The 26,157-nt window shown below is 44.8% G+C and overlaps 8 protein-coding genes across 8 annotated transcripts; 6 read left to right on the plus strand and 2 right to left on the minus strand.

The window, feature by feature from the left end:
* Positions 1-478: 478 nt before the first annotated feature.
* LOC6555064 (phospholipase A1) lies at positions 479-1,611 on the plus strand. The gene is made up of 2 exons (XM_026983585.1): positions 479-545; positions 615-1,611. Exons 1-2 carry the CDS (start codon positions 506-508, stop codon positions 1,598-1,600), a joined length of 1,026 nt encoding a protein of 341 aa, XP_026839386.1. The 5' UTR covers positions 479-505; the 3' UTR covers positions 1,601-1,611.
* Positions 1,612-3,314: 1,703 nt separating this feature from the next.
* Positions 3,315-4,493, plus strand: LOC6555065 (phospholipase A1). Its single transcript, XM_001981571.3, has 2 exons — positions 3,315-3,391; positions 3,458-4,493. Exons 1-2 carry the CDS (start codon positions 3,352-3,354, stop codon positions 4,441-4,443), a joined length of 1,026 nt encoding a protein of 341 aa, XP_001981607.1. The 5' UTR covers positions 3,315-3,351; the 3' UTR covers positions 4,444-4,493.
* Positions 4,494-5,362: 869 nt separating this feature from the next.
* On the plus strand, positions 5,363-6,517 carry LOC113564308 (phospholipase A1-like). Its single transcript, XM_026980777.1, has 2 exons — positions 5,363-5,434; positions 5,493-6,517. The coding sequence occupies exons 1-2, from the start codon at positions 5,395-5,397 to the stop codon at positions 6,470-6,472; spliced, it is 1,020 nt and encodes a 339-aa protein (XP_026836578.1). The 5' UTR covers positions 5,363-5,394; the 3' UTR covers positions 6,473-6,517.
* A 1,111-nt stretch (positions 6,518-7,628) lies between these two features.
* Positions 7,629-8,741, plus strand: LOC113564837 (phospholipase A1 2-like). The gene is made up of 2 exons (XM_026983714.1): positions 7,629-7,703; positions 7,763-8,741. Exons 1-2 carry the CDS (start codon positions 7,664-7,666, stop codon positions 8,734-8,736), a joined length of 1,014 nt encoding a protein of 337 aa, XP_026839515.1. The 5' UTR covers positions 7,629-7,663; the 3' UTR covers positions 8,737-8,741.
* Positions 8,742-10,176: 1,435 nt separating this feature from the next.
* On the plus strand, positions 10,177-11,342 carry LOC6555069 (phospholipase A1). The gene is made up of 2 exons (XM_001981575.3): positions 10,177-10,242; positions 10,318-11,342. The coding sequence occupies exons 1-2, from the start codon at positions 10,200-10,202 to the stop codon at positions 11,289-11,291; spliced, it is 1,017 nt and encodes a 338-aa protein (XP_001981611.1). The 5' UTR covers positions 10,177-10,199; the 3' UTR covers positions 11,292-11,342.
* Positions 11,343-11,712: 370 nt separating this feature from the next.
* On the plus strand, positions 11,713-14,271 carry LOC6555070 (nascent polypeptide-associated complex subunit alpha, muscle-specific form). Its single transcript, XM_001981576.3, has 4 exons — positions 11,713-11,825; positions 11,880-12,147; positions 12,201-13,395; positions 13,588-14,271. Exons 1-4 carry the CDS (start codon positions 11,786-11,788, stop codon positions 14,269-14,271), a joined length of 2,187 nt encoding a protein of 728 aa, XP_001981612.1. The 5' UTR covers positions 11,713-11,785.
* A 496-nt stretch (positions 14,272-14,767) lies between these two features.
* LOC6555043 lies at positions 14,768-19,195 on the minus strand. Its single transcript, XM_026981385.1, has 5 exons — positions 19,162-19,195; positions 18,025-19,097; positions 17,425-17,748; positions 16,476-16,482; positions 14,768-16,331 (listed from the first exon to the last, which is right to left on the minus strand). Exons 1-5 carry the CDS (start codon positions 19,193-19,195, stop codon positions 14,839-14,841), a joined length of 2,931 nt encoding a protein of 976 aa, XP_026837186.1. The 3' UTR covers positions 14,768-14,838.
* Positions 19,196-22,654: 3,459 nt separating this feature from the next.
* LOC6555044 (extensin) lies at positions 22,655-24,333 on the minus strand. The gene is made up of 2 exons (XM_001981578.3): positions 24,071-24,333; positions 22,655-23,807 (listed from the first exon to the last, which is right to left on the minus strand). The coding sequence occupies exons 1-2, from the start codon at positions 24,204-24,206 to the stop codon at positions 22,861-22,863; spliced, it is 1,083 nt and encodes a 360-aa protein (XP_001981614.1). The 5' UTR covers positions 24,207-24,333; the 3' UTR covers positions 22,655-22,860.
* Between the last annotated feature and the right edge of the window lie 1,824 nt (positions 24,334-26,157).

The following is a 26,157-nucleotide window of genomic DNA, read 5'->3' on the forward strand; positions in this document are numbered from 1 at the left end:
TTAGGCTGAACGCAAAGATTATTTAACATTATAACTAGGCACTCGAGAAACATTAAAATACTTTGGAAAACCACAGTGTGTTAAACAATTGCCTATAAGGTCTTTACAGCGGCTAATAGAATTATCGTTTTGCTTTAGAAAAGTCGTCAAACCAAGATAACCAGCTTATATCAAAAAGACTAACAAATTTTCTCTACTATTCATACTTTAATGGAATTCAACCTTTCGACGTTGCAAAAAAATCTCTGATAATAAGCGTCACAGAAATACAATAGTCTAGAGAGCCAACTAAAGCCAGCCTATCAGTAGATAAAAATGCGATCAGATTCGGAATTCCAAAAAATGAAGAAAACTGAACAATCAGATTAATTTAATGTACCCATACCACCTAGTCAGCCAAAGTAAAGCCTTACGATCTAATCTATTGATAAGTCGCCCACCAGGGGACCTATAAAAGACACTGTTGGCGAACTGAATAGCCATCAGTTGTGGGCTCTACTAGAATATGAAGACTTTCCTGATTTTGGCAATCTTTGCTCTAGTCGGTAAGAACAGACACATATTGCGAATCCCTCAGAAATGCCTTTAGCAATGCCATATGCTCCTTCTAACAGCTTCGGCTTATGCTCTGGAGGAATCCGAGCGCGTCAACGGGGAGAACGGCTGGTACGTTCCCCAGGAGGACGGCTCCTTCGAGTGGGTGGACATGGATGTGGCTGAGGAGTGGATGGAGGCCCAGGAGAAGCTCGAGGGCCGTGGCTTGACCACCGTTCCCGTGAACTTTTACCTGTACACGCCCAAGAACCCCTCCAGCAGCAAGCACATCTACGCCACCACCAAGTCCATTTCCAAGTCCAACTTCAACCCTGCTCACCCCACCCGTTTCGTGATCCACGGCTGGACCCAGAGCCACTTGAACAGCATGAACTCGGACATCCGCAAGGCCTTCCTCTCCAGAGGAGACTACAACGTGATCGTCGTCGACTGGGCCCGTGCCCGCTCCGTGGACTACGCCACCTCCGTCATGGCTGTCGGCGCCACCGGAAAGAAGGTTGCCAAGATGATCAACTTCCTGAAGGACAACCACGGTCTGAATCTGAACGACGTGTACGTGATTGGTCACAGCCTGGGCGCCCATGTGGCTGGCTATGCCGGCAAGAACACCAACGGCCAGGTGCACACCATTGTGGGTCTGGACCCTGCCCTGCCCCTCTTCAGCTACAACAAGCCCAACAAGCGTCTCAACTCCGATGATGCCTGGTATGTGGAGTCCATCCAGACCAATGGTGGCAACCTCGGATTCCTGAAGCCCATCGGCAAGGGAGCCTTCTACCCCAACGGAGGAAAGACCCAGCCCGGATGCGGATTGGACCTGACTGGCGCCTGCTCCCACGGTCGCTCCACCACCTACTATGCGGAGGCCGTCAAACAGGACAACTTCGGAACCATCAAGTGCGGAGACTACGAGGCAGCCGTCTCCAAGGAGTGCGGCAGCACCTACTCCAGCGTTCGCATGGGAGCTGATACCAACGCCTACATGGTCGATGGCGACTTCTATGTGCCCGTGAACAGCAAGGCTCCCTTTGGCAAGATCAACTAATGGCTGTACAATAAAAACGACGCTTACAAAATAATTCGAATTCTTTTAAATTTTCAAATCTGAAAAGGGGTGGCAAAAAATATGGTATTTTACTCATAAGAATGGTTTCTTATCTCTCATCGCTCAATGCCAAATATACCTATACATAATCAGAGCAATGCTAAAATTCAGTTGGTTGTCATAAATCTGACAGGCTGAAAAAATTGAAAATTGATTGAGGTATGTTAGCGATGATAATATAATAATATAATGTATAATATAAAGTATATCATAATGTATTGGCACTGTGCTTTTAGCAGTAACTTCTCCGCCAGTTTCGTCAAAGCGTTTTCCCACTTTGTATGCCATGTTTGTAATTATAATTAATGAGCGAATGGCAAGCGCAATTTTGTCAGTGGCAAAGTCAACTGCCACATCTATTTGCATAATATGATAGTGGAAGGCACCACCCACAAGACGTCACCAGTAAATATTTGAATAACGAACCGCCTGCCGGAGGTGGTCTGTGTGTCCTTGTGGCCCAATTAGCACTCGAGTATGTCAAGTATTCCATAACGCGTATATGCACCTGGTGCATACTTCAATTGAAGATTGAAGTTTCACGCTTTCTACTTCAGATTCATTCAGTTAATCGTCAGATAGGATATTTTTAGAGCGAGCTCTTGACAGTCTGATAAGGAGTTTTTTCGACCCGACGGAAGTGGCCAACTTCCCACCTAGAGTTTTGTGGGCCAGAGTTTCCTAATAACAGGACGAGTAGTGTATTGTAAGCATAACAAGAAGGTAAAGCAAATATTAGTCTCACGAACGTTTAATAAGGATGAGTCCGACTATTTGCCAGCTGTTGCTATTAAATTTGCTTAATCAAACGTCAAAACCCCTATATCAGTATGTGAGCCAGTGTGCCATGAATACGATACTCTTCGATATGCTATTAATTCAAAATGCTTACTGAATCTGTATATAATAAACTATAATAAAGTTAAAGTATTGGGTGGTCTGCGGTTTGTGTTCATGTTCATACTCGCGTTATTAATTGGATTAATTACTCAATAAGCGATGATTAAGTGAAAACGGATTTTTGCCTGAAAGTATGCTGTACTTTTTGGAAAAATGTTTAAGTTGTAACTTCCGGTTAAGCGGCGTAATTGTGAAATTACACTTCCTGTTTACTGCTGCAGCAAAAAAAGATTGTTTTGCTGGTTATTTTCTTGTTTTAATGCCCCAGCTCTGCACCTTCGTTGCGTACTTCATACCACAGATTACAAACCACCAGCTGACCAAGATAACACAAGTCGAGCAAAACAAGAATGCGCTGGAGTGTTAAATTAAATGCCCATTTAATGATACCTACAATTACGTCCACTTAGCCCGACTTACAGGAGATTAAGTTAGTTGAGGACGCCAACCATTGTAATCGATAGCTGATAGTGGAGGCAACTGTTTGCTGGCATTCATGACTCGTGTCTGGATTTAAATTCCATAGTCTTTAACACCCAACAATCAAAGAATCAGTTTGCAAATCGACCACAAATGGCGCAATTGATAAGCCAATCAGCAGAAAGAAGAGCTCTTTAAAAAAAGGGGCAGTATGGCCGGCAATCAGATTAATTCAAATGTACCTAAACCTCCCAGGCAGCAAAAGTAATGCCAACCGATTTAATCATTCGGTGATAAGTTTGCCCACTGGTGAAGTATAAAAGCAATGGTTTTCGAACTGAACTACCATCAGTTGTGGACTCTACTACGTTATGAAGACATTCCTGATTTTGGCATTCTTTACCCTGGCCGGTAAAATATAAAAAACAAAATTAAATTTCTAAAAAATCCTATCTAAAATGTAACACGTCCTTTCAGCTTCGGCTATTCCGATCAAGGAATCTGAGCGCGTCCATGGGGAGAACGGCTGGTACGTTCCCCAGGAGGATGGCACTTCCGAATGGGTGGACATGGATGTTGCCGAGCAGTGGATGGAAGCCCAAGAGCTGCTGGAGGGCCGTGGCCTGACCACCGTTCCCGTCAAGTTCTACCTGTACACCTCCTCTAACCCCACCAAGGGCAAGAAGATCACCGCCACCGCCAAGTCGATAGATGCCTCCAACTTCAACTCCGCTCACCCAACTCGCTTTGTGATCCACGGCTGGACCCAGAGCTACTCCGCCAGCATGAACAAGGACATCTGCAGTGCCTGGCTCTCCAGAGGAGACTACAACGTGATCGTCGTCGACTGGGCCCGTGCCCGCTCCGTGGACTACGCCACCTCCGTCATGGCGGTCGGTGCCACCGGAAAGAAGGTTGCCAAGATGATCAACTTCCTGAAGGACAACCACGGTCTGAATCTGAACGACGTGTACGTGATTGGTCACAGCCTGGGCGCCCATGTGGCTGGCTATGCCGGCAAGAACACCAACGGCCAGGTGCACACCATTGTGGGTCTGGACCCTGCCCTGCCCCTCTTCAGCTACAACAAGCCCAACAAGCGTCTCAACTCCGATGATGCCTGGTATGTGGAGTCCATCCAGACCAATGGTGGCACCCTCGGATTCCTGAAGCCCATCGGCAAGGGAGCCTTCTACCCCAACGGAGGAAAGACCCAGCCCGGATGCGGATTGGACCTGACTGGCGCCTGCTCCCACGGTCGCTCCACCACCTACTACGCCGAGGCCGTCAAACAGGACAACTTCGGAACCATCAAGTGCGGAGACTACGAGGCTGCCGTGTCCAAGGAGTGCGGCAGCACCTACTCCAGCGTTCGCATGGGAGCTGATACCAACGCCTACATGGTCGATGGCGACTTCTATGTGCCCGTGAACAGCAAGGCTCCCTTCGGCATGATTAACTGATAGAAATTCAATAAACTACGAAATTGCTACCAAATCCTTGTATTTATAAACATTGAGTATTTTTCTTGTTATCGAAAAACCGACTCTCAGTTTATAGCTTTCTTGACGGATCTATAAACCATATCATTGTTAACCGACCATTTTGGTTTATTGACATTTATGGTTTACATATTACGGTCTACTACGCCGAGGCCGTCACCGAGGACAACTTTGGATCCATTAAGTGCCATGGCTACGAGGCAGCCGTGTCCAAGGAGTGCGGAAGCACCTACTCCAGCGTTCGCATGGGAGCTGATACCAACTACATGGTCGATATCGACTTCTGTGTGCCCGTGAACAGCAAGGCTCCCTTTGGCATGATTAACTGATAGAAGTTCAGTAAACTATAAAATTGCTACCAAATCCTTGTATTTATAAACATTGAGTATTGTTCTTGTTATCGTTATATCGTTATATTGTTAACCCACTCTTAGTTTATAGCTTCCTTGTCGGATCCATAAACCATATCATTGCTCACCAACCGTTTTGGTTTATTGACATTTATGGTAGCACTTGACCATTTTTTGTATTACCTTGAGTTATTTAGTCATTAGTTAGCGATGGTTTTATTGTTGAAAGAAACAGTGGTAAGATCTGATTTAATGGACCTAGTAAAACAAAGCATTATAGTATCGAGGTTAGGGTTGTGACCCTGAACCTTATCTGTGCGTTGATGCAAGTCGAAAAGCTCCACTGTATTAGGTTTTACCCTTATCATCTTTGCTGGAGAAAACGATACGCTATCAAAGTATGACGTTCTAATCGTTTGTATCGGCCCTATCTTACTATTGAGAAGCTGTCAAAGCCTCAAGTGCTTACTGACATTTAACGGTGATTACGGTTATTATATCAGGCCTATAAAAAGGGAGAAATTAGTGCTTTTTCCACCACAATTGTTTTGAGACCCCCAACATGAAGGTGTTTTTTGTTCTTGCCGCCTTACTGGTAGCAGGTAAGTGGTCCTTCATATTGGCAATAGGGACATTTAATTCATAAACTACTTCTAATAGTGAGTGCCCTGCCCATTGAGGAGCGCGTCAATGGAGAGAATGGCTGGTTCATCCCCAGGCTCGATGGAAGCTTCGAGTGGATGGACATGCAGGATGCCGAGGAGCTGATGTCCAACGGAGCCCAGATGGAGGGCCGCATGAGCACCAACGCCGTGAACTTCTACCTGTACACCAGAAAGAATCCAACCGATGGCAAGGAGATCAAGGCCAAGTCTGGCTCCGTGGACGATTCCCACTTCGACAGGCATCATGGTACCCGGTTCGTCATCCACGGCTGGACCCAGAGGTATACCGATGACATGAACACACGCATCACCAGGGCCTGGTTGTCCAAGGGCGACTACAACGTGATCGTCGTTGACTGGGCTCGTGCCCGATCCGTGGACTACGCCTCTTCCGTCCTGGCTGTTCCTGGAGCCGGAGGCAAGGTTGGTGAGATGATCAAGTACCTGCACGACCACCACGGCTTGGACTACGACAGTCTGGAGGTGATTGGCCACAGCCTGGGAGCCCATGTTGCCGGATACGCCGGAAAGACTGTCGGAGACAAGCGCGTCCACACCATTGTTGGTCTGGATCCTGCCCTGCCCCTCTTCAGCTACGATAAGCCCAACAAGCGTCTGTCCACCGACGATGCCCACTACGTAGAGTCCATCCAGACCAACGGCGGCAAACTGGGATTCCTGAAGCCCATCGGCAAGGGAGCCTTCTACCCCAACGGAGGAAAGAAGCAGCCCGGATGCGGAGTGGACGCCACCGGTTCCTGCTCCCACGGACGCTCCGTCCTCTACTACGCCGAGGCCATCACCGAGGACAACTTTGGATCCATTAAGTGCCATGACTACGAGGACGCCGTGGACAAGAGGTGTGGCAGCACCTACTCCAGCGTTCGCATGGGAGCCATTACCAACGCCTACATGGTCGATGGTGACTTCTATGTGCCCGTGAACAGCGAGGCTCCCTTCGGCAAGATCGAGTAGAAGCATGCTCTGAATAAAGTACATTACTGAATACTCCAAAAAATACAATCTTTCTTTCATTTCGGAGTTTTAAGAGCTATAATAATAATTGTGGAAATCGCCAACCTGTAAACACTTATCTTAAGAAATTGCATTTATATTTCAATTATTCATTAACTTAATCCGATTTGAAGAGCATAGTGCGTTCCGAAAGTATTTACGCTTTGTCGTATAGAGTCGTATTTTGCTAGCGCCTAAATTATACTCAGCAACCCCATCGATATGGAGGACCTACTACCGCTCAAAAAAGTACTTATAACTGAAGTACACTGGGATTTTCGAAGCTCAAGTGCTTCTCAATCGAGAAAAATCACGAAGTAGATTAGAAATATTTGTGAAGCATTTTGTGTGGTTTCCCTTTAAGGTGCGTTTCGCCTTATTGGGGATTACAAACACAATCATTGAAAAGGAATAAACAGCCCGCAAATGATAAGATTATCTTATAATCCATCCTGATCCTATAACATAAGCTTTTGATAACATACAGCCTATATAAGCTCCGGTAAAATGGTGCAGTACGTTAGATTCGGCGAAGATATCAATATGAGGGTGCTCATAGCTCTAGCAGCGTTCTTGGCAGCAGGTGACAACTTCGGAACCATCAAGTGTCACGACTACCAGGCTGCGTTGGCCAACGAGTGCGGAAGCACCTACAGTGGAGTTCGCATGGGAGCCATTAACAACGCCTACATGGTCGAGGGCGACTTCTATGTGCCCGTGAACGGCCAGGCCCCCTTCGGCAAGACCGAATAGAGGGGTACTATTGTATTCATCATCTTATCAACTTTACTCCAATAAAGTTTAGTCATTCTTTGATTTCGATTTTCAAGTACTCGCAAGTGAAGTGCACTAGGATTTCAACCACTTAAAACGTTGTGTTGTATTCCGTCGGTATACTGTCACATTTAAAAGTAAACTTTATAGATAGCATATTCCCATGGGCTGCCATATACTCGATAGATGCAACACAAGCAACTTAATAATGCCATTAGCATACTATCAGTTGATATTATTACCACATATATACAACTCTCAACAACTTATAGCAGTCGTTTCCGGATCTCAAGTGGTCTGGCTATTGATAAGTTACAGCCTATAAAAACCGTTGTAATGAAGCACACTTAGCACACTTCATTTTGCGGAGATACCAATATGAGGGAGATATTATTTCTGGCAGCATTGTTTGTAGCGGGTAAGTCCTAATTGGCTTTCCAACCATTTCGACTTAAATAATAATTTCCTGCACCTTAGGTTTCGCACTTCCCATTGAGGAGCGTGTCAATGGCGAAAATGGGTGGTTTGTGCCCCAGGAGGATGGCACTTCTGAGTGGATGGACAAGGAGGAAGCTAAAGACCTCTTAGAGAACATTTCCCCTATCGGCTTCCGTTCCAATGAGGTGTCCTTCTATCTTTACACCAAACAAAACCCCACGGAAGGCCAAAAAATTACGGCCGATTCTTCTTCAATTGTGGCCTCCCATTTCAACAAGGACCATGGAACTCGGTTTGTCATTCACGGATGGAAGGGAAAATATACGGATAGTATGAATGTCGATATAACCAAGGCCTGGCTGTCAAGGGGAGACTTTAACGTGATCGTTGTGAACTGGGACCGATCCCAATCCTTGGACTATGCCATGTCCGTACGTGCTGTTCCCGAAGCTGGAACCAAAGTGGGAGAGATGATCCAGTACATGCACGAGAATCACGGTATGTCCCTTGAAACTCTTAAGGTGATTGGTCACAGTTTGGGTGCCCATGTGGCTGGATATGCCGGAAAGCAAGTTGGGCAGAAGAGAGTCCACACAATTGTGGGTCTGGATCCTGCCCTGCCCCTTTTCAGCTACGATACTCCCGACAAGCGTCTATCCAGCGAAGATGCCTTCTACGTGGAGTCCATCCAGACCAATGGCGGTGTGAAGGGATTTGTGAAGCCCATTGGAAAAGCCACATTCTATGTGAGTGGAGGAAAGAAGCAGCCTGGATGTGGACTGGACCTGGCAGGAACCTGTTCCCATGCACGATCCGTTCTCTACTACGCAGAGGCCGTCACCGAGAACACTTTTGGTGCCATCCAGTGCCAGGACTACCAGGCTGCTCTGGACAACAAGTGTGGCAGCACCTTCAGCCGCGTCCGCATGGCAGAGGATACAAATGCCTACAATGTGGAGGGCCACTTCTATGTGCCTGTAAACAGTGAGGCTCCATTCGGGCAAACTGAATAAAAACAATAAACTGAGCTCCCGAAAATCAGGTGGTCTATTTTTGTCAGTCTATCTGCATCTTGATACGGCTCTCAGGGGGTGCTAATCACTGTCAAATCGCCAAGTGCTTTGTCGCACGTCAGTGGATAAGGATAGGTTCACCTGTTCTCTGTGGAATTTGAGTCGCCATTCATGAAGGGCTTCTTTGGGCAAGTCACTGTCACGTTGTCTTCAGATATTCTGCATTTTTAATCAAATCGTTTGCTGGGGAAACGTCTTCATTGGCGAATTGGTTTTCATTGATACGAACATATATTGTGTATTCGCTTGCTTATGTTAAATTTAAAGTTTGCTTCTTATCTCAGCAATTAAGATATTGATATAATATTAAAATACCTTTCTAGCAGTGACAAAGAACATTTCTTTGATAAGCCATTCACTGATTTCAGGATTCAAAAGCTTTTGCGATTAGTTATACCCGTTACTCGTAGAGTAAGAGGGTAGACTAGATTCGTTGTAAAGTATGTAACAAGCTGAAGGTAACGTTTCCGATTATATCAAGTATATATGTTCTTGATCAGGATCAATAGCCGAGTCGATCTGGCCATGTCCGTCTGTCCGTATGAACGCCTCGATCTCAGGAACTACAATATTTAGAATGTTGAGATTATACATAGACCCAGCGAAGTGTTTGTTTCCAAATGTTGTCACGCCCTCACTAACGCCAACAAGCCCACAAAACTGTCAAACAATTTTTAAGTTTTTTTTCATTTTATTACTTTTCCCCCAATTTCTACCGATATTCCAGATAATGTTGAAATTTCTCGTTTGCAGTTTCACTAGCTGAGTAACGGGTATCTGATAGTCGGGGAACTCGACTATAGCATTTTATCTTGTTTTATATTTAAATTGGTGGCCAGCTGTGATGTTTTGGCAGCAAAAAATAGTGATTAGAATTGACGAATTGGCAACAAGCAAGCAACTGAAACCCGCCAGAAAACAAAACGCGATACAACAATTTTAGTAAAATAGTAGCAAAATCCACTATCATTCACTTGTGCGTGAAAGGAATAAGATTTATATCTTATTTAAATAATTTTAAGAGTAGTGCAATGACATGGACACACCTTTAATTGAAATTGGCAGAAAGATAGTCTATCTCTCCACACAAAGATGATAATAGCACTGATCAAATAATACGTCAACAGTTGTTGCCTATCTGAAACGTGAACTACTTCATGGGGACACGCGGCCCAGAAGAAATCAAATTATATTCAAGATGGACATTCAACTTAGAATAGATTGCCGAAACACATGTTCCATCCTTATCGAGGCGGTCGATGGTCCGAGTGGCCAATCCAGTGGGCTATCTTAAGTGGTATGTTTCAACTTGTCTGTGATTTGATCGACTGATCGGACCCACCTCCCATATAAAGTAGCTACCACGCCACCCACAGTTGTTAGTTGAAGTTGACTTTGCCGCTATGATGAAACTGTTCCTGGCCTTCGCCTTTTGTGTCCTGGCGGGTAAGTACGAGAAGGTTTCACACTCAGTACTATATCGTCCTTAATAAATTATTTGCACTTCTTGCGCATCCTTAGCTAATGCCGTGGAGGATCGTGTGAATGGTGAGAACGGATGGTATGTGCCCCAGGCCGATGGTACCATGGAGTGGATGGACCGCGAGTTCGCCGAGGCCTACTTGGAGACCAAGAACCGCATGGAGGGACGCAGTGTTCTGAACCCCGTGACCTTCTACCTGTACACCAACTCCAACCGCAACTCTCCCCAGCAGATCAAGGCTACGTCAGCATCAATCTCTGGCTCCCACTTTAACCCCAATCACCCCACCCGCTTCACCATCCACGGATGGTCCTCCAGCAAGGATGAGTTCATCAACTACGGAGTCCGCGATGCCTGGTTCACCCACGGCGACATGAACATGATTGCCGTGGACTGGGGACGTGCCCGTTCCGTGGACTACGCCTCCTCCGTTCTGGCTGTTCCCGGAGTCGGTGAGCAGGTGGCTACCCTGATCAACTTTATGCGCAACAACCACGGCCTGAACCTGGACAACACCATGGTGATTGGTCACAGCCTGGGCGCCCATGTCTCTGGCTATGCTGGCAAGAATGTGAAGAACGGCCAGTTGCACACCATCATTGGTCTGGACCCCGCCCTGCCCCTCTTCAGCTACGATTCCCCCAACAAGCGTCTGAGCTCCAATGATGCCTGGTATGTGGAGTCCATCCAGACCAACGGAGGAACCCTGGGATTCCTGAAGCCCATCGGCAAGGGAGCCTTCTACCCCAACGGAGGCAAGAGCCAGCCCGGATGCGGTGTTGACCTGACCGGATCCTGCGCCCACAGCCGCTCGGTGATCTACTATGCCGAGTCCGTGACCAAGAACAACTTCCCCACCATGCGTTGTGGCGATTACGAGGAGGCTGTGGCCAAGTCGTGCGGTAGCTCCTACAGCTCCGTCCGCATGGGAGCCACCAGCAATGCCTACATGGTCGCCGGAGACTACTATGTTCCCGTCCGTAGCGATGCTCCCTACGGAATGGGCAACTAAGTCCAGTCTTTAAACTAATAAATTGAGTGAAAGCTCTGTGAGCGAAAGCAATCTGTTGTGAGCTTTATTTTACCGATATTCCATTGTGGAGCGCAAGTTTGGGGACTAACTAGATTTACTTATAACTGAAAGCTTTTCAATACAAAAATGATTTATAAAACAAAAATTGGGTTATCTTTCTAGCGGTTGCGATTTCTATTATTTATTCTATTATTTTAATTACAATCTTTATTACAATAAAGATTTTTAACAACCTATGTGGTATTACTTTAGTTAGAGGATTAACATTTCCGAGCCCAAATAAGGGTTCCAAGAATTTCGTTAAGTGCTAGTAACGTATTTTTCCGTGGTATTAGAATCTCACTGATTAAACTTGATCTAATCACTTCCCTGGTATTGCGCAGATTTGGCTCTCATTCAACTTGTGCAGACTGAAGGTATAAATACCAGTACGAGGAACAACTAAAAAACCATTATAAATATTCACTTCAACGATGAGATTGTGCCTTCTTGTGCTGAGCTGCGTGATTGCTGGTAAAGACTTAGCACATTGATAGTTTTCGGTAACCTAGCATGAATTGTATTTAGCCAGCGCCTGGCCGGTCGACCACCTTTCGGTTCGAGTTCATGGCATCAATGGATGGTTTGTCCCTCAAAGGGATGGTGGCCTAAAGTGGATTGGTAAAGCGGAGGCGGAGCGCGAAATGAAATACTTGGAGACGCTGGAAGGTCGCCTGTCCACCAACACGGTTAACTTCTACCTATACACGCAGCAGAATCCTAGCACTGGACAGCAGATCAAGGCTACCCAGGCCTCCATCGATGCCTCTAACTTCAATCCCAAAAATCCAACCAGGTGGGCATACAAGAAATCAATTTACACTTCAACTAACTGCAATGGCTCTTTAGAATTACCATTCACGGCTGGAACTCGAATTACAAGGATGGGGTGAACACCAGGATAGCCGACGCCTGGTTCCAGTACGGAGACTACAACATGATTGCAGTGGACTGGGCGCGTGGACGTTCCTTGGAGTACGCTACCTCTGTAGCCGGAGCCCCGGGAGCTGGCAAAAAGATAGCCGCACTTGTGGATTTCCTTGTGGAGGGATACGGCATGCGCCTGGACACTCTGGAAATTGTGGGCTTCAGTTTGGGCGCCCACGTTGCAGGACACACCGCCAAGCAGGTGGCTTCTGGCATCGTGGGAAAAGTCGTGGGTTTGGATCCGGCCTCCCCGCTCATCAGTTACTCGAACACTGAAAAACGTCTGTCCCGCGATGATGCCTTATATGTGGAGTCAGTACACACAAACGGTGCAGTTTTGGGCTTTAGCCAGCCAATTGGAAAAGCTGCCTTCTACATGAACGGAGGCAGATCCCAGCCAGGTTGTGGTATCGATATAACCGGCAGTTGCTCACACACCAAATCAGTTCTTTATTACGTGGAGGCGCTGCTGTGGAACAACTTCCCTTCGAAGAAGTGCGCATCCTACTTGGACGCCAACAAGAACAGCTGTGGCGATACGTACAGTTCAGTATTGATGGGTGATGCCGTAAACTTCTTTGTCGCAGAGGGTATCTTCTATGTGCCGGTAAACAAGGATTCCCCCTACGGGTTTGGAGAGGTGAGCAGTGGCGGAGAGGTTACAACAGCTGCTCCTGCAGTTACTTCTACTGTCGATGGTGAGGATGAATCGACGACAGAGGTCTCCCCATCGACGACCACAGATAAGCCAGAGGAGGCGACAACTGATGAACCCGAAGAGGATTCCACAACAATCAAAACTCCCGAAGACTCCTCTACTACAACCGAAAAACCAGAGGAGTCCTCTACTACAACCGAAGCACCAGAAGTTTCAACTACGGAAGCCTCAGAAGTCGAAACTACCACCACTACTTCAAAAGATGAAGAAGTGGAATCGACTACTGAAGGGCCCGAAGAGGTGACTACTACTACTAAGGCTCCCGAGGACCCCGAAGTGACCACCACTACACCTAATGATATTGAGGATACGACTACTGAAGATCCCCAAGAAGGAACCGAGGACTCGACCACCGCAGCTCCTGAAGAAGTCGAATCGACGACTGAAGGGCCCGAAGAGGTGACTACTACTACTAAGGCTCCCGAGGACCCCGAAGTGACCACCACTACACCTAATGATATTGAGGATACGACAACTGAAGATCCCCAAGAAGGAACCGAGGACTCGACAACAGCAGCTCCTGAAGAAGTGGAATCGACGACTGAAGGGCCCGAAGAGGTGTCTACTACTACTACACCGAATGAAATTGAGGACACGACTACTGAAGATCCCCAAGAAGGAACCGAGGACTCGACCACCGCAGCTCCTGAAGAAGTGGAATCGACGACTGAAGGGCCCGAAGAGGTGTCTACTACTACTACCCCTAACGATATTGAGGACACGACTACTGAAGAGCCCCAGGATGGAACCGAGGACTCGACCACCGCAGCTCCTGAAGAGACTACAACGACCGAGAAACCCGAAGAACCTTCCACTACAACCGAAGAACCCGAGGAGTCCACTACTGAAGTTTCCGAGGAGTCTACAACAGAAGAGCCCGAAAACAATCCTACATCAACCGAAAATCCTGAGGAGACGTCTACAACGACCGCAGAACAGGAAGTATCGACTACCGTTGAACCGGATGTTGATAGTACTGTGGATCCAGAAGGTGACCAATCGACAACGGAGGACCTCGAGAATGAATCCACAACCGCTGTTCCCACGGAGCTTCCGGCGACCCCAACCACGATTTCCACTGAGCTTCCTTGGACGACAACCACAGTTCCCTCTGAGATTCCTTCGACTACTGGGGTTCCTCCCGAAGCTCCCATCACCACCCTGGCTCCGGAAGTTCCCTCAACACCGCCACCGAAAGATGGAAACACCAAGAACATCTTCATTTTTAACGTGTTTTTGGTGAATGTAAAGATTGAAAACAAAAGTGAAAAATAAGCCAATGCTTCCACTTAGTTTCTCGCCCATTTGGCGAAGAAAAAATAAAAATAAAATTGAAATATCAATGCATGTCGGTTGTTTTAGCTGGTTTGTTTTTCTCTATTTAACTAAGAGAATAATTAAGGTTGCTTTGGAATGACTCACAATTAATAGTGACATAGACCAGAAATCCATGCTATATGTCAAGTTAATCAGCTCGAACACTTGATTATTACTGAGACAGAACGTGCTGATTAGTATGTTCAAGTTCTTTTATCGCATTACCGCCAGTCACTGCTGCTTTCGATGGTGGCAATCAAAAACTTTCCGAAAAGTCCCGGTTACCAAATGGCTACTTCCCAATTAACTAGATTTATATACTTGGAACTTATCATGCCTGCATATTTATTATTCATGCGAAATCAATAGACTACGTTATATGAAATTATCAGGTTGGAAAAGTCGTTGCCCTGATTAGAGCATATACTGTTTCTTTTCTTTCCTCTTCTCTTCTTTCTTTTTTAGATTTATATATTTTTATCTTATCATATAGAAATACTTGCAGAACTAATCAATTGCACATTATTACTCGACATAATTGTATTCTTTCCTTACGCAGATTTCATCCACGTCAATAAGGCAATCTCTCACGAACAAATTAAAATAACTGCCAAACGGACATTTAAGTTTTGCGACCTGACCTCCAATGCATTGCCTGTATCCAGCACAGTCGTAGGGATCCTCTTCAATTGCTCCTTCATCGCAAACTTGTATATTTGTGACGCAAATGCCTCTTCTATCTACCAAGCAAACCATTAATTGCAGATCGTAGTAGAAGCCACTTGGGCAAAGTTCCTCAATGAGTTCACCATTTTTACATTTGAGGTATCCTGCGCAATTATTAGGATCTAACTTAACCTGTCCTTCTGTGCATTTTGCAAGAGGATCAACACAAGCCCCATTGATGTCCAAGATGCAGGACTCATCGGGTATGGTCAGAGGAGGACCAGTGTCATTGTGTAGCACCTTATCTGGGTTGGGATCCACTTCCGTCCTTGCACATGCTTGATGCACATCATTGAGACAATCTCGTTCCGCCACATTAAAGTATTGTCCAAAGGGACATCTCAGATTTTGGACCACACCACTAATGCATTGTCTGTAACCAGCGCAATTATTGGGATCCTCTTCGCGGACTCCTTCTATGCAAAATTTGATATTAGTGACACAAGTAGCACGAATATCAACCAAACAGTTTTTCGATGTGGAATTATAAAAGAAGCCACTGGGACACGTTTCCTCATGCAGTTCTCCATCGACACACTTCAGGAATCCTGCACAGTTATTGGGATCTAACTTACGCTGACCATCACTGCATTTGGCATACGGGTCGATAGTAGTGGTAAAATTTGGAGTAGACTCAGTAGTTGTCATATCTAACTTTAAACAGACTTCATCCACATCAATGGAGCACTCTCTTTGGGTAACATTAAAGTATCTGCCAGAATCACACTTAAGCTTCTTAGCCTCACCTCCAAAGCATTCTATGTATCCAGCGCAATCCTGGGGATCTACCTCTCGAATTCCTTCGATTACCAATGTATTGTTATAGACACAAGTGACGGTACTGTTTTCCAGATTGAAGTCTCTATCCAAGGTGGTGAACTGCAGATCTGCTCTAGTTGTTTGCGAACCGGAAGTAGAACTCTCCGTGCTAAGAGGAACATCAGTCTTAGTACTTGCCGTATATGGATCCGTATATCGATTGAAATCAGCAATTGAACTATCTGTACTAAAATCCGCAACTGTACTATCCGTATTCGTACTTTCCTGCAAATCACCACTAGTACTCTCGGAATACTGAAGTTTTAACAAATCTTTTTCATATTCCACTCTTGACTTAACGCACACTTTATCCACATCAATGAGGCACTCATCCAAATTGTAATCATAGTAGGTCCTATCGGGACACTCCTCCTTCACAAATACTCCTTCGATGCATTTCAGGTATCCTGCGCAGTTGTTGATATCTCGTTGCTTCTTTCCTTCTGTGCACCTTGTGGATTGGTCAACACAATCTCCATTCAAGTCAAAGATACAGGCGTTTTGGGATGTAAGCTCTAGCAGAGAAGAATCAGTAGATTGGAAATCTGCATCAGTACTCTCGGTTTTCTCAACTGAGTTGGTAGTAGTACTTTCATATAGATGATGTTCTTCATTACTGTAATTCTCATCCCCTGACTTTAGACACATTTTATACAAATGGGTGAGGCATTCTCTATCTAAGGTGGTGAACTGCAGATCTAGATCTGTTGCTTGCCAATCGGAAGTAGAACTCTCCGTGCTTACAGGAACATCGCTTGTAGTACTTTCCGTACGAGTATATAGATTCGAATCTGAATATCCTTTGAAATCAGCAATTGAACTACCTGTACTAAAATCCGCAACTGTACTATCCCTATTCGTACTTTCCTGCAAATCACCACTAGTACTCTCCGAGTACTGAAATTTTAGGAAATACTTTTTATAAGCAACTCTGGACTTAACGCACACTTTATCCACATCAATGAGGCACTCATCCAAATTGTAATCATAGTAGGTCCTATCGGGGCACTCCTCCTTCACAAATACTCCTTCGATGCATTTCAGGTATCCTGCGCAGTTGTGGATATCTCGACGCTTATTTCCTTCTGTGCAGCTTATGGATTGGTTAACACAATCTCCATTCAAGTCAAAGATACATGAGATTTGGGATGTAGATTGGAAATCTGCATCAGTACTCTCGGTTTTCTGAACTGAGTCGGTAGTAGTACTTTCATATTGATGATGTCCTTCATTACTGTAATATTCATCCCCTGACTTTAGACATATTTTATACAAATGGGTGAGGCATTCCCTATCTAAAGTAGTGAACTGCAGATCTAAATCAGCTGTTTGCCAATCGGAAGTATATCTCTCCGTGCTTAAAGGGACATAGCTAGTACTTTCCGTATATGGATTCGAGTCTGAATATCCTTTGAAATCAGCAATTGAACTATCTGTACTAAAATCCGCAACTGTGCTATCCGTACTCGTACTTTCCTGCAAATCACCACTAGTACTCACGGAATACTGAAGTTTCAACAAATCTTTCTCATATTCCACTCTTGACTTAACGCACACTTTATCCACATCAATGAGGCACTCATCCGAATTGTAATCATAGTAGGTCCTATCGGGGCACTCCTCCTTCACAAATACTCCTTCGATGCATTTCAGGTATCCTGCGCAGTTGTTGATATCTCGTTGCTTCTTTCCTTCTGTGCACCTTGTGGATTGGTCAACACAATCTCCATTCAAGTCAAAGATACAGGCGTTTTGGGATGTAAGCTCTAGCAGAGAAGAATCAGTAGATTGAAAATCTGCATCAGTGCTCTCTGTTTTCTGATCTGAGTTGGTAGTAGTACTTTCATTATAGTGATTATATTCTTCATTGCCGACATTTTCATCCCCTGACTTTAGATACACTTTATACAAATCGATGAAACGTTCTCTATCCAAGGTGGTGAACTGCAGATCTAGATGAGTTGGAGTAGAAATCTCTGTGCTTAGAGGAACATCGCTTGTAGTACTTTCCGTATATGGATTCGAGTCTGAATATCCTTTGAAATCAGCAATTGAACTACCTGTACTAAAATCCGCAACTGTACTATCCCTATTCGTAGTTTCCTGCAAATCACCACTAGTACTCTCCGAATTCCGAAACTGTACCAAATCCTTGTCATATTCGACTGTTGACTTAACGCAGACTTCATCCACATCAATGAGGCACTCTGCTTGGGTCGCATTGAAATATCTGCCAGAATCACACCTCAGAATTTCGACCGCACCTCGAATGCATTGTGTGTACGCAGCGCAATCCTTGGGATCCTTTTCGCGCAGTCCTTCGGCACAAAGTTTTCTGATTGTAACACAAACGCCCTCAGTGTCCACTGTACACGTCTCCAGCTTGGAATCGTAGTAGGTACCAGCTGGACACTTCTCCTCCACGAACTCTTCATCGATGCATTTCAGATATCCGGCACAGTTATTAGGATCTATAACAAGGTCTCCTTCGGTGCATTTAGCTGGTGGCTCCACACACACTCCTTTTAAGTCGACAATGCAAGTTTTATATGTGGGCTCAAAGTATGTGCCACTGGGACAAGTTTTAGTTTCTAGTTTTCCATTTTCGCAATTGAAATACCCAGCGCAGTTAGTTGGATCCACCTGAACTTCTTCATCTGTACATTCGTTTGAAGAGGACGAACACACACCATTTTCATCCACCTGGCAGAGTTTGAATATGGGCTCAAAGTAGCTACCAATGGGACACTTCTTCTTCACAAGGTCACCATTCAAGCACTCCATGTAGCCGGCACAGTCTTCGGAGTCCACTTGCAGTTCTCCCTCCAAACATATCTCTTTTTGAGATGCACAGAATCCAGTTCGGGACAGCCGGCAGTTTTTAGATATTACATTAAAGTAACTCCCGGCAGGACACTTTTGTTTTACCAGATCTCCGTGAATACACTTAACGTAGGAAATGCAATCATTCTCATCCCCAAAAATATCTCCATCGAAACATAATCTGCGTGATGTAGGGCACACACCAAACTCATCCACCACGCAGATTTCATTATTCGCTTCAAAATAACTTCCATTGGCACAATTTAAGTGTACAGTTTCATCGTCGATACACTGAAAGTAACTGGCACAGTCATCCGTGTCCGCAGCTACTGAGCCCTCGGTACATTTAACAGAGTCCTTGATAATGGATCCAAACGAAGGATGCATCAGGTATATCCATGCCAAAATACAAAACACTAAATTGGGTGAAGTACATGAGCTTCTTTTAAATTATTTTTGATTTTCCTTGTTGGTTCTCACCTTTGTAATACTTCCGACCTAGTTGCAACTCCATTTCCTTATATTCCTACAATGAAAGCTGCCCTATGCAATTCCGGCTTTTATATTGCAGCTCCATTAGCACTTTTGTAACTATTGATAAGATAGAGTGATGACTTTATCTTAAAGAACTTACATATGTTCCTTTATAAGTGGCAAATAGAAAATATGTGAGAAAAACCACTGACAAGTGACTCAGCAATATTATTATTTTTAGAGCTTAAATAATCATTGGCAAACAACAATGTAGCCATGTAAGACTGCAATAAAAGGGACAACTTGAAAGGTTTCTTTTACAAGACAACCCGAATTACAAGAATGTTTTCATCAAAGGAAAACCTGTGTTATTCTCGGTTGAATTCACACTTTGTGCCAAGTGATTTGCATATTTTCATCAGTTACTTTTATTCCCATGTTTAAGCGGTGGCTTCCGACTAAATTTCTGCACATCCCGATGACAACAGCTATTGCATTTACATAGGAACAAATCCCTGCATCATTTGTTGGTTTTTGAGAGAGTTTAAATGGCATGCCTTTAGCCTTTAAGCCCAAAATATTCCATTCCCCGAAAACCTCTTATTCATCCAAACCAGTTTGCTGCCCACAGTTAGGGTCCTTTAGAATTCCGTGGTCTTATTAGATGTTATAGAATATTCGGGTATTGCTGATTGAACTTAGCAATCGTTATTGTTGTTTATGTTGTTTAAAGGACAATCTTTTGTTGGTTACCTCTTTTGGATAAGCGAATGCCTGTTTCTGGTGGTTTTTTATCCCAAATGACCTAATGGTCACTTGCCACCGCCTAATGATATCAGTCCTTGGGTAAAGCTAACTGCAAGTGGACAAGTGTGTCATCTAAAAAATGTCTCAGGTAATTTAATGTGTATTATTTATTTTGTCAAGCAGAAAACTTTTCTTAAATCATTTTGTATTTTCTTCAAAAAGTATTTTCGATCTAAAATTAGTTTATTGAAGCGTAAAAAGTCATCAAGCTGTTTTTTTCCTGAGACACAACAGTTGCATTTCATGTGAACCTTAATTTAACCAGAAAAATGCCGAATTCCAGCTTAGTCGGTTTGAAATGCCATTGCATTCCGCTGATTGAAAAAGGCATCGAAATTTGGCTCAGAATGACTTGAAACTTTTTGTTAGTCAAACAAATCCGTTTGCTCGGGCAAAAGCAAACTTTTAGGAAAAGAATTTTCAATATTAAAAGCCGGGTTGGTCAAGTGCATCTTGCAGATTGTTTGAGATAAGCTCACAAACTTAATTTCTCTCCTAAAATACAATTTTCAGTTTTTATACACACAGTCAATAAACAAAAAAGTTTCGCCCCTGTGTTTGTGCATATTTTCAGTGTAAACAAATGAACCTTATTGCTGGAATATTGTTTTTTTATCTTACTATATTTTAAGTGCTTTAAAGAAAAAACAATTTCTGGTAAATAAAACAGACCTAAAAAACGTCACTGAAAACAGAAGATTAATCCACTTGAGCAGCATGCTTCCTCATTTAAATTTCATAAAAATGTTCTTTATTATAAGCAAGCAAAGAATTATAATTGAAGGTGGCTAATTGAAAAATCGTGTCCGAAAGGAGCAGTAATGCAAAAAAAATAAGAAGAAAATAAGTCGAGTGTCTGGCACTGAATTATGTGTATTATATATTATGTGACTTAGGATGTTTTTTGAAGTGATGGACAAATTATGCTCCTATCGTTATTCGAACATACATACATATTCGAATGCCTCAGATCGGAAACGGTTTTACGAATTAATAAGCCAGAATCGCAACATGCCGGCAAACAAGCAGTTAAAACAATGACATATTGCGCTTACCGACATAAATGCAAAATAAAAGCTGGGTTGGTAAATAAGATAAAAAGGCTCAAGTGATATAACCGTTCAAGTAACACAAGTCCATTAAAGCTGCAAGCTTAAAGAAGCCTCCACATATAATCAAAGAATTTAATAATAATATAGGTATTCATGTTCAACAATGGCAGCCCAAGGCACAAGAAAGTTGGTGAAAGGAACTGCGCCAATTTGGGCTCATCCCGCATAATTTACAATTAGTCCGACCAAGTATGGTTGTCCACCAAAGGAAAATGGATAGAAGTATTTGGAGATAAGACTGCTTAAGTCCATTTCATGCAACGCTTGCAACGAAAGCAGCGACAACGTTGCGTATGTGTTATGTTATTTATGCCCAACTAAACTGGTGCAGCTGCAACTCAAGCAACTGCTGATTGATGATGCTACGGGATGGGAATAATACACATTTCTTATGGAATTTTATTTTCATCAGCTTATTAGTTAAACTGACTGGCTTTTGTCCTGAGTGGCTGATGAATCTAGTTTGGAACGGCACTCTTTAGCAGGAAGGTTGGTCTGAAACCTGTCCGTGAATTATTGTCATGTGTCCGGAGTTAATCCCAACCAGAACCAAACGCCCGAGCAGATGTGTGAAACTCAGCCAAATGCTAACGAGCGGAAACAACAAGCTCGCCGACATTTGCCGGCGGAGAGGACAAGCTGATTAGCAGGTAAACAGAGCTCATTACAACTCACCTGGAGCAGTGCGGTGGATTCAACGGGAGCCACCAAGGAGGGCACTTCCAGTCGTCGAGACTGCCAATGTCAATGCCAATGCCAGATGTAATGACCCGAAACAATGGCACACAAATTCACTTGCACTCACTCAGTTGCCGTATTGCGTATACGCAGTGTTCGACGCGTGATTTTAGTCGCCTGTTTATTTTTTACTGATTGTACTGTCGCTACTTATTGCCACTCAGCAAATTGAATGAAATGCGTGTTTTTAATGGGCTTATAGGTTTGAATACGGAATTCGCTAACAAGACGCGGGACGACCGACAGAAGCGAAGGAACACCCAGCGATGCGATTCGCGCGAGCACAAAAAGCGAACTGAATGGGCATCCGGACTGACTGATCAACCGGCCACGAAACTCGGGCACGAACCACTAGAGGATGGTCGGCAAAGGCAGCTCCTCGTGCTCCTGTGCCCGGCTTTTCCATCCACATGTCGCCACATCGCTTTGCGCAGGCACCAAAACCCACAGCCAACTGTTGGACTTGGCGGGAAATGCTAGCAACATGTTGCTGCGGCCAAAACCCACTGAACACTAAACACTAAACTCTATGCCATTTTGGCCATTACTTTACGATTTGTTTCTGCGCACAGCAAGGCGGAAAGCCGTCGAAATTGGGCCTACCGCAGAAATTAACAAAACGTAACGCAATTAAGCAGGCTGTAAATTCGCCAAGATCACGTCCTCTCACAGGGTCAATTATTATAATAGCCGGCATGAGCCAACATTAAATCACTGAAATGCGCAATCCAATGTTGGTCCACTGCGTTTTATACGAATTAACTGGCCTAAAGAATTAACTGCGCTTAAAGAAAGCGCACAATATGTTTGAGGAATATTCCACTTAGTTTTTTTTTTATAAATTCGATATTTATTATCTACTCTTTATTAAAACAAATGTAACAAGTTGTACAAACGAACAAACAACGAGATGTGCATGTGGGGAGGTTTGGCACGTGTGCATGTGTGAATTGGGAACTGGGGATTGGGTAGAGGTGCATCCAATGGACATTAGACTATGACAAACTGTGAAATTGGCTAAGGCATCAGCAGCTCAGAGCCATGGCCTTCACTTCAGCTTCTTCAGGAAGTAGCGGTTGGGAGGACCGTAGCTGGTGGCAGGCACATGGGAAGGAGCCAGTCGCTGCTCGGGCTGTTCCTCCACCACGATGGGCGCCATCGAAGGCTCCTCAATGGCCAGGGCTGCGGGAGCGGTGGCGGGGGGCAGGTACTGGTTGGCAGGAGCGGACAAGGTGGTCTGGATCTCCTCACCAGTATAGGCAGCGGCAGTGGGAGGTCCGTAGACCGCAGAAGGAATGGCTGGCTGCTCGACTTCCGGCTCGGGAGCGGGAGCCAAGGTGGTGGGTGGCAGGACATCGGCGACCTCGGCCAATGGAGCGAAATCCTCGGCGGTGGCGTGACGGGGATCCATCTCTGCAGGTGGGGGTCCATAGACGGGGGCCTCCTCCTTCTTGGTCTTGTACTTGATGAAGTAAACCTCTGGCTTCGATGGCTTGGTGGGTGGTGGCGTCGGGATCACGATGTCCTGCTCCTGCTCGGGCTTCTTGTGCAGCACATAGATCAGAGTCTTCTCCTCATTCTGTGGTGGTGGTGGCACCACTGGCTGACGGATGGCCGGAGCAGATGGCGCCTTGATGAACACGATCTTGTAGTGCTTCTGCTTGGGTCCCTGCTGGTGGTGAACGCGGGTCTGGATGGCATCCTCCTCCTCGAAGTCCTTGGGCGGCACATGGACGTAGATGTGCTTGTGCACCTTGGTCTCCTGGGGTCCATTGTTGTAGCCACTGGCATGCTGGACTCCAGACAGACGGTGGGCCATGTTGTAGCTGTCATCGTAAGCATTCAGGGGCTCAGCGGCGGCGGCAGTAGGAGCCACTTGCTCGATGGCATTCAGTTGCATCTGGGGTGGCAAGTAGGTCTGCTGGGGCGCTGCGAAGTTGGCGAACGACTGCTCCTGCGGCAGTGGCTGGTAGATCTGCGGGGGAACGGGGTGAGCTGGCCAGAAAAGAAAGATATTTGTATTAGTATGGATTTATTTTAGGTTGAAAATAATATTTTGATTTACGATATTAGCATTTACAAATTAAGTTTCTTTTATATATTGAATTTAAGATGATATTAAGCAAATTTGTAATTTCTCATAAGCTTATTTGAATCAATGAACTTTGGGAAATTAATCATTCAATGTATATAATGATATATTTTGATATGTAGCATTAACCTATCTGGATTTTTAGATTCATCCTCTCGCCACTTACCATTGAGTGGCAAAGCCCGCTGGCTCTGCTGCTGAGGTAATCCGTGGTAGGAGTACGGGGATGGGGGCTCAGGACGACCCAAAGTGGTGGCCACCAGGGAGGCCACGCACACAACGAACAGCGACGAGACACGCATATTGCTACTGGTAATCGGAAATCCTTTGCTGCTTAGTAAGCCCGTAATCCTTTGGCTCGATGAAGTGCTTCGATGTAGAAGCTCGATGCTCGACTGATGCTGACTTGGCCAGCGCGGTCCACATTTATATGATTCGACGTCCGCAGCGGCGAGTGCTCAAAATCTCATTACAAAAGGTAAATGAAATAAAAGAAAAAATGAATTTAATTAAGCATCAAAAGAGACGCGAAGAGCTTCGGATGAACTTGGCCAAAAGCGAGTAGATGGCCGCGCAGAGCGAAGATACGGATACGGATGCAGAGAGAGGTCTGCGACACGTGTCTCCTGGGCTCACAAGCGAGAAATTGGAGCAAACCCGGCAGCAAATCGAATCTCCCAGAAGGGGGCAACCCCATAGTCCACAATCAACGCCCTGGGCCAACGCGAAAAATGTTTGCCCAAATCGTTATGCGTAACACTCTCTGCTGAGTATCTCGTATCTTGTATCTTGTAGCTCGTATCTCGTATCTCGCATCTCGAAAGATGCAGCAGCCGCAACCTTCGGCCAAGTGCGCCAAGTGTTATTTTCACAATTGGAGCGCACTTAAATCACTGGCTCGAAAACGAAAGTGACCCACGATTACACACTCGACCGAGTCCCATTGATGAACTTCATTCATGTGACGCCTCGAGGAACTTGTTTGTCCAGTTCGTACTTCCTCGCCAGCCGGGTCAAGTGATTCCCCGGCATCCAGTCAAGGGATAATCCGTTGTGTCACATGATCAACAGGGAATCCAAATAGTGAATAGAGAATCTCAAAACAAAATGTTGTGCTAGGACATTAAACCAAGTGTGACTGTCATAATATGCATGTGGAATTTCGTAACGAGTACTAGTAAATGTACGTAACATTTTAAAACAAACTTTTAGGTATATTTGAGCTCTAAATCAAATGTAATTATTCCTACTCATTCTTAAGTATCATTAATCTTCAATGTTTTCTCAGTACGTGGGGAACTAACAAAGGTTTCTTTAAAATATCCGCGTCATTGCTTGCAATACAATGCATTTCAACCCATTCTTAGACCCTAACAAATTCCTTCATAAAGCTATAAATACACCAAGTCATCAGACCAAAAATAACACAATAACGAAGGGCTTTTCAAGGCCAGTTTCAAATTTCCCCCGAACTGTCAACCGATGACGGCGGACACTTTCAACACCTACGACAACAATTACGAAACAATCGTAACAAAATCAAAATCGAAATCAATTTTCAAATTGAAGCCAAACATTAAACGTCAAAAACGAAATCGAAACAATAAGTAATAAAACAAAACAGCAGCTACCCAAATAAAGTGAATAGCGAGCGGCGTTTAATTGGATTTGGTGCACACAACCATTGGGATTTTAAGTAAACACCCAGTAACCAGCTGAATCGAGACACTTGTCCACTTGCTGTCCACACACAGAAATCATTAATCGTAATTGCAGCCGACGCATCTCGACGCAGCGAGGTGGAGAAATGTCGAGTGCCTGTATGGACACATGTAGCTTATGGCCATAACCACATCCACATGGCTAAAAGGCGGCACAAGAAGCTGGGAGGCGTACGCAATGGCAACAGGGTTTTGGGGCTTTACGTCACCGATCGATCGCTTGGAAATTGGTGCACTTGGCCACCGAAGAAGAAGCCCAGCGAGTCAAGCACTGACAGCGGGAAGAAGGGCTCGGCTTCCAAAAAGAGTAGGGATGCAATGGTACTCGGAACATATGCAACAAAAAGTGTAATTATATCATCTTTATTAAAACATTTACATAATAAATGGTACATTGTAACATGGCACAGAAAAATTATGAAATTGTTTAGAAATATCAGTAAACCAGGCAAAATTGAGGGTAAACATGGTCAAAATATAGATTGTCATGGCTTGTTGGACTGGTAAAAACATTCTAAGTCGGCTGGTATTC

This window comes from Drosophila erecta, unplaced genomic scaffold (genome assembly GCF_003286155.1).
Source record: "Drosophila erecta strain 14021-0224.00,06,07 unplaced genomic scaffold, DereRS2 tig00000000-arrow-pilon, whole genome shotgun sequence".
Classification (NCBI taxonomy): Eukaryota; Metazoa; Arthropoda; class Insecta; order Diptera; family Drosophilidae; genus Drosophila; species Drosophila erecta.

Bases quoted from the DNA above. Each gene is read 5' to 3' on its own strand.
- LOC6555064 (XM_026983585.1), top strand. From the start codon at position 506: ATGAAGACTTTCCTGATTTTGGCAATCTTTGCTCTAGTCG. The intron at 546-614 runs GTAAGAACAGAC...TCCTTCTAACAG, and splicing joins GGCAATCTTTGCTCTAGTCG to CTTCGGCTTATGCTCTGGAG.
- LOC113564837 (XM_026983714.1), top strand. From the start codon at position 7,664: ATGAGGGAGATATTATTTCTGGCAGCATTGTTTGTAGCGG. The intron at 7,704-7,762 runs GTAAGTCCTAAT...CCTGCACCTTAG, and splicing joins GGCAGCATTGTTTGTAGCGG to GTTTCGCACTTCCCATTGAG.
- LOC6555069 (XM_001981575.3), top strand. From the start codon at position 10,200: ATGATGAAACTGTTCCTGGCCTTCGCCTTTTGTGTCCTGGCGG. The intron at 10,243-10,317 runs GTAAGTACGAGA...GCGCATCCTTAG, and splicing joins CGCCTTTTGTGTCCTGGCGG to CTAATGCCGTGGAGGATCGT.
- LOC6555065 (XM_001981571.3), top strand. From the start codon at position 3,352: ATGAAGACATTCCTGATTTTGGCATTCTTTACCCTGGCCG. The intron at 3,392-3,457 runs GTAAAATATAAA...ACGTCCTTTCAG, and splicing joins GGCATTCTTTACCCTGGCCG to CTTCGGCTATTCCGATCAAG.
- LOC6555070 (XM_001981576.3), top strand. From the start codon at position 11,786: ATGAGATTGTGCCTTCTTGTGCTGAGCTGCGTGATTGCTG. The intron at 12,148-12,200 runs GTGGGCATACAA...ATGGCTCTTTAG, and splicing joins AATCCCAAAAATCCAACCAG to AATTACCATTCACGGCTGGA. The intron at 13,396-13,587 runs GTGACTACTACT...AATGAAATTGAG, and splicing joins CGACTGAAGGGCCCGAAGAG to GACACGACTACTGAAGATCC.
- LOC113564308 (XM_026980777.1), top strand. From the start codon at position 5,395: ATGAAGGTGTTTTTTGTTCTTGCCGCCTTACTGGTAGCAG. The intron at 5,435-5,492 runs GTAAGTGGTCCT...TACTTCTAATAG, and splicing joins TGCCGCCTTACTGGTAGCAG to TGAGTGCCCTGCCCATTGAG.
- LOC6555044 (XM_001981578.3), bottom strand. From the start codon at position 24,206: ATGCGTGTCTCGTCGCTGTTCGTTGTGTGCGTGGCCTCCCTGGTGGCC. The intron at 23,808-24,070 runs GTAAGTGGCGAG...TTTTCTGGCCAG, and splicing joins GCGGGCTTTGCCACTCAATG to CTCACCCCGTTCCCCCGCAG.
- LOC6555043 (XM_026981385.1), bottom strand. From the start codon at position 19,195: ATGGAGTTGCAACTAGGTCGGAAGTATTACAAAG. The intron at 19,098-19,161 runs GTGAGAACCAAC...CACCCAATTTAG, and splicing joins AGGTCGGAAGTATTACAAAG to TGTTTTGTATTTTGGCATGG. The intron at 17,749-18,024 runs GTCGAATATGAC...GTGTATCTAAAG, and splicing joins AAGTCTGCGTTAAGTCAACA to TCAGGGGATGAAAATGTCGG.